The sequence below is a fragment of the Coffea arabica genome, chromosome 2c (assembly GCF_036785885.1).
Source record: "Coffea arabica cultivar ET-39 chromosome 2c, Coffea Arabica ET-39 HiFi, whole genome shotgun sequence".
Classification (NCBI taxonomy): domain Eukaryota; kingdom Viridiplantae; phylum Streptophyta; class Magnoliopsida; order Gentianales; family Rubiaceae; genus Coffea; species Coffea arabica.
In genome coordinates, this window is record NC_092312.1 from 8,247,295 (window position 1) to 8,256,670 (window position 9,376).

General features: G+C 30.9%; 1 protein-coding gene across 4 annotated transcripts; it reads right to left on the reverse strand.

The window, feature by feature from the left end:
* Positions 1 to 1,921: 1,921 nt before the first annotated feature.
* On the reverse strand, positions 1,922 to 5,852 carry LOC113725668 (uncharacterized). Of its 4 annotated transcripts, none has more exons than XM_027248963.2 (5): positions 4,920 to 5,852; positions 3,710 to 3,918; positions 3,421 to 3,632; positions 2,440 to 2,701; positions 1,922 to 2,349 (listed from the first exon to the last, which is right to left on the reverse strand). In XM_027248963.2, exons 1-5 carry the CDS (start codon positions 5,239 to 5,241, stop codon positions 2,065 to 2,067), a joined length of 1,290 nt encoding a protein of 429 aa, XP_027104764.1. In that variant the 5' UTR covers positions 5,242 to 5,852; the 3' UTR covers positions 1,922 to 2,064. The 4 variants fall into 4 exon arrangements, with proteins under 4 accessions (XP_027104764.1, XP_027104763.1, XP_071930195.1 ...); XM_027248962.2 differs by having other exon boundaries at positions 3,710 to 3,963; XM_072074094.1 differs by having other exon boundaries at positions 4,890 to 5,852.
* Positions 5,853 to 9,376: the final 3,524 nt, after the last annotated feature.

A 9,376-nucleotide genomic window follows, 5' to 3' on the forward strand; every position in this document is an offset into this window, starting at 1 on the left:
TGTAGTATTTCGGATTGGGAAATTCTCTCTAGCGTCTTCAATGTAATATTTTGGATTTGGAGACTTTCTCAACCTATACCAAACAGATTGAGTCACTAACTTAGGGCCTGTTTGGAACCTGAGTTTTTTGGGAGTTTGTCTAAAATTTTACTGTAGTGCACTGTAGAAGTTTTTGAAAAAATTTTGTAGAAGTTTTTGTAAGGTGAAAAACTTTTTTGTAGAAGTTTTTGAAATGTTACTGTAGACGTTTTTTGGATTATTTTTAGAGGTATTTTTAAAACATATTTTTGAGTATTTTATAATTTATAATTTTTATACTTTTATATTCTTAAACATTTATGCATTTATAAATATTTAGAAATAAATATAAATGTATAAATGTATAATTAATATAAATGGATAAATTATAAATGAATATTATATAAATGTATAATTTATAATTTATAAATGTATATGATGATTATGTATAAATGTATTAATATAATTAATATAAATGTATAAATGTATTAATATTATGTATAAATGTATAATTAATATTGTTTATAATTTATAATTTTTATTGTTTAAATATTTATATGCATTTATGCATTTATAAATATTTATAAATAAATATATTTATATATTTATATAAAAATATATAAATGTATTATATTATATATAATACATAATATACATATATTTATAAATGTATAAATGTATAATTAATATAAATGTATATATTATAAATGAATATTATATAAATGTATAAATTATAATTTTTAAATGTATATGATGATTATGTATAACTGTATTAATATAATTAATATAAATGTATAAATGTATTAATATTATGTATAAATGTATAATTAATATTGTTTATAAGTTATAATTTTTATTGTTTAAATATTTATATATATTTATGCATTTATAATACATTTATAAATAAATATATTTATATAGTTGTATAAAAATATATAAATGTATTATATTATATATAATACATAATATAAATATATTTACAAATGTAATAATTGTATATTATTATAAATGAATATTATATAAATATATAAATTAATATGTTATAAATGTATAAATATATAATATTATGTATAAATGTATTAATATAATTAATATAAATGTATAAATATATTAGTATTATGTATAAATGTATAATTAATATTGTGTGTTAATATTATGTATAAATGTATTATGTTATACATAATACATAATATAATTGTATATAAATATACATAAATATATATACATAAATGTGTAATATATATAATATGTATTATATATATTAAATATATAATATATAATATTTATATAAATGTATAATTACATATTTATATTAATATTAATTTATATGGTATATAATATTTATATAAATGTATAAAAATATATTTTAAATAAAATAAAATATTTATAATATGTTTAAATAAATATATAAATATATAATATTATAAATATATAATATATATAATAAATTTTTGAGGGTGAGGGACTCAAAAATTCAAAAAAAATTTTTGAGGTTGCCGGCGGCGCCGGAATAGGTGATCGGCTCGAGGAGAGGTGGTGGAGGCGGTGTCTGGTGTGGTGGGTTGGGTGAGGGAGGAAGAAAATTTTTTGAGAAATTTTTTGTGTATAATTTTTGAAGTGTGTAGGTAAAAAACTTTGAAAAGTTTTTTGGGGTTCCTGTAGCAAAAGTTGTTAAAAAACTATTAGCTAAAAAACTTGGTAAAAAACTAGGTTGCCAAACAAGCCCTTAGTTTGCAAATGAACTCCATATAATAATAAAATCCGAATTTGCTTCATCATTCCAAAACCAAAATGTGTAAAGGAATTGTAGTTCTTGAATGCAGCGTAGTAACGTGAAGACTCGTTCCTCTCCGGTCAATAATTTTCCGAGGATGGAATTTACCGATTTGCTAGACAATTTCACTTGACAGACAAAAAAGAGTTTTATAATACCAATAGACTAGTGAGTGTTGCAGCAACATGCAGGACTGGGACAAACTTGCAAAAAGCATTGGTAGTCCCAAAGAATGGAGGATTAAATGTAACCAGGACGAATTGATGTTTACATCAGACAGTGAAAAGCTCTTTTAGGATGGCCTCTTTATTGTCAAGCACAAGCAAATGCCCGGCGTTTGGTATCTCATGGTAGCGAATCCACGGAAGCTTTTCAGCAATGTAACGCTGCAATGCAACGGGCACGAGGCCATCTTCGTCACCGTGCCACAAGTGAACTGAGCCTTCGCCGTCAGCAAAAGGGTTCTTAAGATCCATAGGATCAAATTCAACCTTGCCAAATCCAACTATCATGTCCCTATGGAAGGATTCAAATTCTCCTTGTTGTGTTACGTATTCCTGTAAACAGAACAAATCATTTGAGTCCAAATCAACCATCTATAACTCCAAAAAAAAAAAAAAAACCATGGTATGAGAAGTTCCAAGTACCGTTTGAGATTGTCTATCTGCAAGCTTGGATATAATTTCCAAGTCTCGGCGAGAAAGCTTGGGCCTTCCGGATATGACACTGGAGGATGGAAACAATTTCTGCGTGTTCCACCAGTAGGTGAGCCATGGGGTGTAATGGGCAACTCGAAGAGCCCATTGATCCTGTGGTAACTGTTGATAGTATGCTTCAGTTGATAAATTTGACGGGAAGCCAGGCCACCAGTAATTGATCACTGGACAAACCAATGCTGCTCCAGCTAACCTATCAGCATCCGAAAGATTGAACCATACGGTTATTGCAAACTCATGTAGAAAACAATCAGGACACTAAAAGATCAAAATTACACAGCAAGAATTTAACAAATTGAAGTGTTGAGACTACATACAAATAACAGGGGAAAGAGCTTAGGTGTGAGACATCACTGCATCTCGCATCTAGTTGAAGTTTCTGTTTGGTTTCATAATCTAACAACAATAGACATAAAAATCAAGGTGGCTTTATATTTCCATGGATTTTAGATCTCTTAGAAAAGGACAACATCTTTGATTGCTCTGTGAAGATAACGTCTTTAACATCTTTCATTTTGATGTCCACTGCAATTCAGAAAACTACAGTTTACTTAATAGAAGAACACTACTATTAGCCAGGCATTTTCTTCGCATACTGCTTAAGTTAGAATCATCTTCCCAAAGAAGAGAAGATTGACAAAGTATGAGACTCAAAGTTAGATAACCTGTAGCCAGGCAAGCTTAGCTCTGTACCATCTAGCCAGCATCACGTCCATCCATCATTGGATAGTCATTGAAGAAAACTTCTTCCATCAAATTAAAAGTATGACCTTGCATACTTCTCCTTAAGTTACCTTTTGTTGCGTAGTGAAACTTTAGTTGAACACCCTCCAGAAGTTGTGGAAAATTTTAATTTAAAATAAACAAATTGCTATTCTAAATTGGAGTAAATGTTGGGACTACAAATCATACCGGTGAGAGATGTACTTGAGGCAACCCCAAGCCACTTGTCCACCCATGGAAAACCCAATGACAAAAAATTTGGATCCGAGTTCCAATTGATCAGCAAGCTCCTCTATATCTAGTGCTAGACTTCTAAAAGATCGCTTTGGATCAGGATCACTTTCTCCATAACCCGGTCTATCAAAAGATACAAAGTAGATCCCAAGTTCTTGAACTGCCTCCTGAAAATAAAGTGAAATTCTTTTGAAACCAGTTCTGGCAGAATGGCTTGCGTATTCAATGTGAAGTAACAAATTACCGCTGTCGCAATTTCTGCCTCATGCCTGCTAGACCCAAAGCCATGAACCAATACAACCTTGTACCTCGCCAATTCTTTGGAAACACCATGCTCCTTATAAGCCAAATGTCTCCCATCCCTAAGTTTAATTCTAGGTCCTGTGATTGGTGGACCTCCGGGGGAGCCACAGATGCGAGGAGGTGGAGGCCGGATGGACTGAAGTATCCATGCTAGAAATCCGACAAACAACAATGGTATAATTGTTTTAATCATCACTGAAAACAAAGGTTCATATTTAGCTCCTTGAACAGAAAAAGCTAGAGTATGAGAAGAAATAACTAGTTTCCCCCAAAAGAAACTTGAGAAACAATCTTCAGGATGCTGTAGACGGATATTAGTTTCATTTCACCAAGAAAACTATCAGTAAAATGAGTGTGTTTTCTCCAACCTATAATTGTAAAAGATTAGTTTCATTTCACCAAGAAAACTATTAGATTCACTGTTGCTGTAGACGGATAGAAGTAAAAGTTGCCACTGTGACATGATTCAATCTATGATCGCCACAACAACACAGTGACATCTTTCTGCTATGAACATTCATTGGTTCAAGCACTACAAACCATACATCACAATAATTTTGTCATGACAGAAACTGACAAGTACATAATGTCCATAATTTTGGGAGCTGGGAGTGGCTTGCAAATGCTAATTCATAATCCACAAAAGGTCATTGATCCATATGCATAAATTAAGGGAGACTGGATGTGAAGGTATGGGAACAAATCTGCACAAGTTTTACAATACACGTGTGCACTGCATGAACCTTTGGATATAGGCTGGATATCACATTAAAAAGTCTAATTTGAACAAATTTCCCCTTCTGTTTATCAGCTGTCATCTGGCCAATACTAGACTATTCAATTATTTTCCCGTGACCTTTTTAAAAAAAAAAAAATTGTTTAGCATCACTACAGTTAATTATTTACCACAAATTTCTCCATTTTATTTTACTGTTACTTATCTCAAATTTCCCCATTTAATTTTTTATTTTAGTCAATTATTATGCTACGTACTAAGTATTAACACCCAAGTCAAAATTCATAGAAACAACTCAAATAAAAAAAACTAAAACCAATTAAAGAAAAGCAGTAGTAGTACTTTTTATGAAAACAATTAAAGAAAAACAGTAGTACTAAAAGACCTGACGATTGGTATACTGATGCATACGTACAAGCTGATGTCAAGGGTGGGGGTTTGACCCCATGGGTCATGAGATTGGACCCCAACCGTGTTGTTGGTGGGGAGGCTACGGATTGGGTCATTCCAACGGCGTCTCCTGGGCCAAAAACTTGGCAAAAGTCGGAGGAGGCAATCGCCAGTCCACAGGGACGACTGCGAGGAAGAGGAGGAGGAGCCCAGAAGCTGGGCCGTAGCTTGGCTGGTCGTCGATGATGGTAGCTTAGCTGATGAAGAAATGGTGGACAAGATCCGACGTGATAAGCTACTCCTGGAGATTTTAGTTTGGGCAGTGGCAAGAGATAACGGGTGATCATTGAAAAGGTCTCGACGATTTGGGATTCTTTTTTTTTTATTAAGTTTGCAGTGGTTCTATCTTCTGTGGTGGAAATTAGGCTGAACTTCTGATTCAGTAGCCATGAAGGTATTGGTTTCCGCCAGCTACTACGGCTACGCTATTTGTGGGTTTAGCCATCCCAGGAAGAATCTTCCACATAGTTCTACTTGGTGCTCAACATTCTTGGGCAAATTTGAATATGTAATCGAAGAAGTTTACAAATCTTACAATAATTTTTTTTTTTTTTTTTAAAAAGAATCATAAGAAAGTTTCCCATTTCAAATTAAGAATGGCGGTGTATGAACTTCTGATTCAGTAGCCAAAACAAAAGTAACATAATGTCGGTGCAGTGCAACGTGTAAACACTCTGCTACTAGGGAAGAGAAAGAAAACCTGAAACGAATCAGAGAAGCCCAACTATAAATCTGTCCGGAATGATATGATATGCGGTTTTCTTTCTTCTGCGCTGCAAACCTGAAACAATGGAAGAAAGGCTGTGGACCTCGAGACAATGACGACTACGTATGTTCCTATTTCATAGGATCCTCGTAGGCAGGGTACAAGATACAAGGTGGGAGCGAGGTGACCTTTTTCCCTACAGAGCGCTCGTGCTTATATTCTAGGGATAATTTCAGAAACCTCCCCTGAGGTTTCTGACATTTACACTTACCTCCCCTGTGGTTTAAACAATTACACTGACCTCCCCTGAGGTTACTAATCCTTTACAAATTCAGTCCAAATAATTAAAATATTATTTTAGAGATTGAAATTAGAATTTTGTACCTGATTTGTGCTTTGTGTTACATGTCCAATGAATGATAAAGTATTATAAATTAATTAACAATTAATAAACTTTAAGGAGCGTAGTTTATAGGCAAATACGTATTACTTATTTAAAGTATCAACTCTTTACGGGTATTTTACTTTCAAATATTTACTTTATTACAAATATTTATTCTCAAATACAGATTTGTATTTACTCTCAAATATTTAATTTTTGTTAAACACAAAACCTACCAGTTTTTCTTCCGTAGAAATATGAATATAACACATTTTCAATTTTAGTTATAAATATTTATGTATTTAACATAAATTAAATGATTCAGGATAAAATATTCATAAAGAGCCAATACTTTACTCATGTAACGGAGGAAACCATAAAAAATTAATATTTTATGAGGCCATTTATTTTTTAAAAAATATTTAATTTATATTAAATAGATAACCTACTGATTTTTTTTTACAAGAATATTACTGTAACACTTTTTAAATTTTTAATTACAAATGTTAATATATTTATTATAAATTAAATATTTGAAAATAAAATATTTGTAAAGAACCGATACTTTAAATAGGATATGCGTATTTGCCTATAAACTACACTATTTAAAGTAAGGAGTATAGTTTATTGATTTAAGTTAAGGAATGTAGTTTATTGATTTAAGTAAGGAGCGTAGTTTATAGGCAAATACGCATAACTTATTTAAAGTACCAACTCTTTACAGGTATTTTATTTTTAAATATTTAATTTATAATAAATATATCAATATTTGTAATTAAAAATTAAAATGTGTTACAATAATATTCTTGCAAAAAGAAAATCGATAGGTTATCTATTTAATATAAATTAAAATTTAAAAAAAAGGAAATGACCTATAAAATGTTAATTTTTTATGGCTTTCATCCATTACACGAGTAAGGTATTAGCTCTTTATGAGTATTTTATTCTAAATCATTTAATTTATGTTAAATACATAAATATTTGTGACTAAAATTGAAAAAATGTTATATTCATATTTCTACGGAAGAAAAACTGGTAGGTTTTGTATTTAAAAAAAATTAAATATTTGAGAGTAAATACAAATCTGTATTTGAGAATAATTATTTGTGATAAAGTAAATGTTTGAAAGTAAAATACATGTAAAGAGCTGGTACTTTAAATAGACAATACGTATTTGCCTATAAACTACGCTCGTTAAAGTTTATCAATTGTTAATTAATTTGTAATATTTTGCCATTCATTGGACATGTGACACAAAGGATAAATCAGGTACAAAATTCTAATTTCACTCTCTAAAATAATATTTTAATCATTTGGACTGAATTTGTAAAGAATTAGTAACCTCAGGGGAGGTCAGTGTAATTGTTCAAACTACAAGGGAGGTAAGTGTAAATGTCAGAAACCTCAGGGGAGGTTTCTGAAATTATCCCTATATTCTACTATCTTTTTTGGGTTTAACTGACGGGTACTTTGAAGGCAGTCATTCGTTGAGAGGAGTTTTTTAAGTGTTAAATTTTTTAACAAGAGTGAAATTAATTTAAAACAGTATCTAAGTGTAGGGAGTGAATCGATCTGTAAACGGATTTGTTCTTAGAGCATCTACAATGCTATTACATCTTATGGAGTATAATTCACATGCCACGTCAGTATTTCACTTTCTCCTCTTTTATTATATTTTCACTCACAATGAATTACACTCCATAAGGTGTAATAGCATGGGTTTACAATTAAATCAAACATTTATTTTAATAATGCATAACTCATATCTCATAAATAAATAAAGTAATTTTTAAAAATAATTTTGTTATTTTTAAAAAATAAAGTACTAACTTTCATTAATTTTTTTACATTAAATTTAGTGGAATATGTTTTAAAAAAAGTGTTGTGTGTTTATATAGAAGGCTAAAATCTAATCGTTGGATATAACCATTGGAAAGCTAAAATGCGTTGTGTGCTGGCAAATTTACCATTGAAACAAAAATTGGATGTAATTATTGGTGGTTAGAATTATTTTATATTTAATCATAGATCTCTAATGGCCCTCCATTACACCCGCGCTGCTATTGCTCTTATGATAAATCAAGTGTAATGTTAGTGTCTGACACCAAATTAAAAATCATTTATAAAAAAAAATTGTGCGTGTGATTATTGTGTTAATGTGTGTGGCTCACATTTGATTAGTAAATTATTGAGCATGCAATAATTAATGTGATTAAACTTCTTATAGTTGGAGTTGGTTTGAACCTTGAACAGCTTAGATTCATAGTTAGGACTTGGGAGAAACGAGTGATAATTATATTAAAATATTAAGTTTGGAAGAAAAAAAATTCCTCCTATTAGCGAAGTGGAAGACCTGTAGCCACCACCGACCTCTTTTTCTTTCTTGTTTGTCCGTCCACGGCTTTCTCTCGAATTTCACATTTCGCAAAATTGACAGTGACAGTGGTTGGTGGTGGTTGGTGCTTGGTGGTTGTGATGAGTTTCCCCCTTTTTTGAATGAGTTATTAATTTGGACTCTTTGCCTGCCATATATTTTCCTTTGTACGAGGCCGGACGTATGAATGGATTGATGAAAAACGTGTCGACGAAAAAGTTCCACCCCCGCCCGCCTTCGCCTTTGTGGTAAAAGTAATTCGATTGTGTGATGTCACCTTCACCCTTTTTCCTCACCTACAGCGGTAGATGATTACGTCAAGTTTCGTATTTTCCTTTTTTAAGGGTTTTGGGTAGATGAAATTTAGGCAAATGTTATTCATATTCCATTTTTTATTATTTATATTTCCATAATTTGTTTTAGCATATAATTTAATAAATGAAAACTATATGAATAGATTATTAATAATGAGAGTTTGATTAACAAAAATGGAAGCACAAATAATATATTTCCAAAAATTTATTGTGCCTTAATATGTGGAGATAATTCATCGGGAAGCCAACTGCATTTAATTCGATTTGACGAGGGTGAGATATAATTTTTCTTAAAAATAATCGATACAAGTGCCTCCTCTTCTTTATTAGTTGAATAACTTCTTAACTAGTACAATGAAAAAAAATAAATTAATAACTACAAATAGAGCTGACAGTTATATCTAAAACCCAACAACCCATCCACAAAATTGAGAGGTTGAAATGGATAAGTTGAATTTTGGATTAATTTTGAGTTGGATAATAAAGACCCATATATATATTGAACGGTTTGGGTATTTGTGTCAGGCACCCATTATCTAACATAAATTAAAAAAACAAATTAACAAATTAAAATCAAGAAACATAAAAAAAAATGACCAGCCTTGTTGGATCAAGCAAAACATCCACTGGCCAAGTTGTCCAAAAT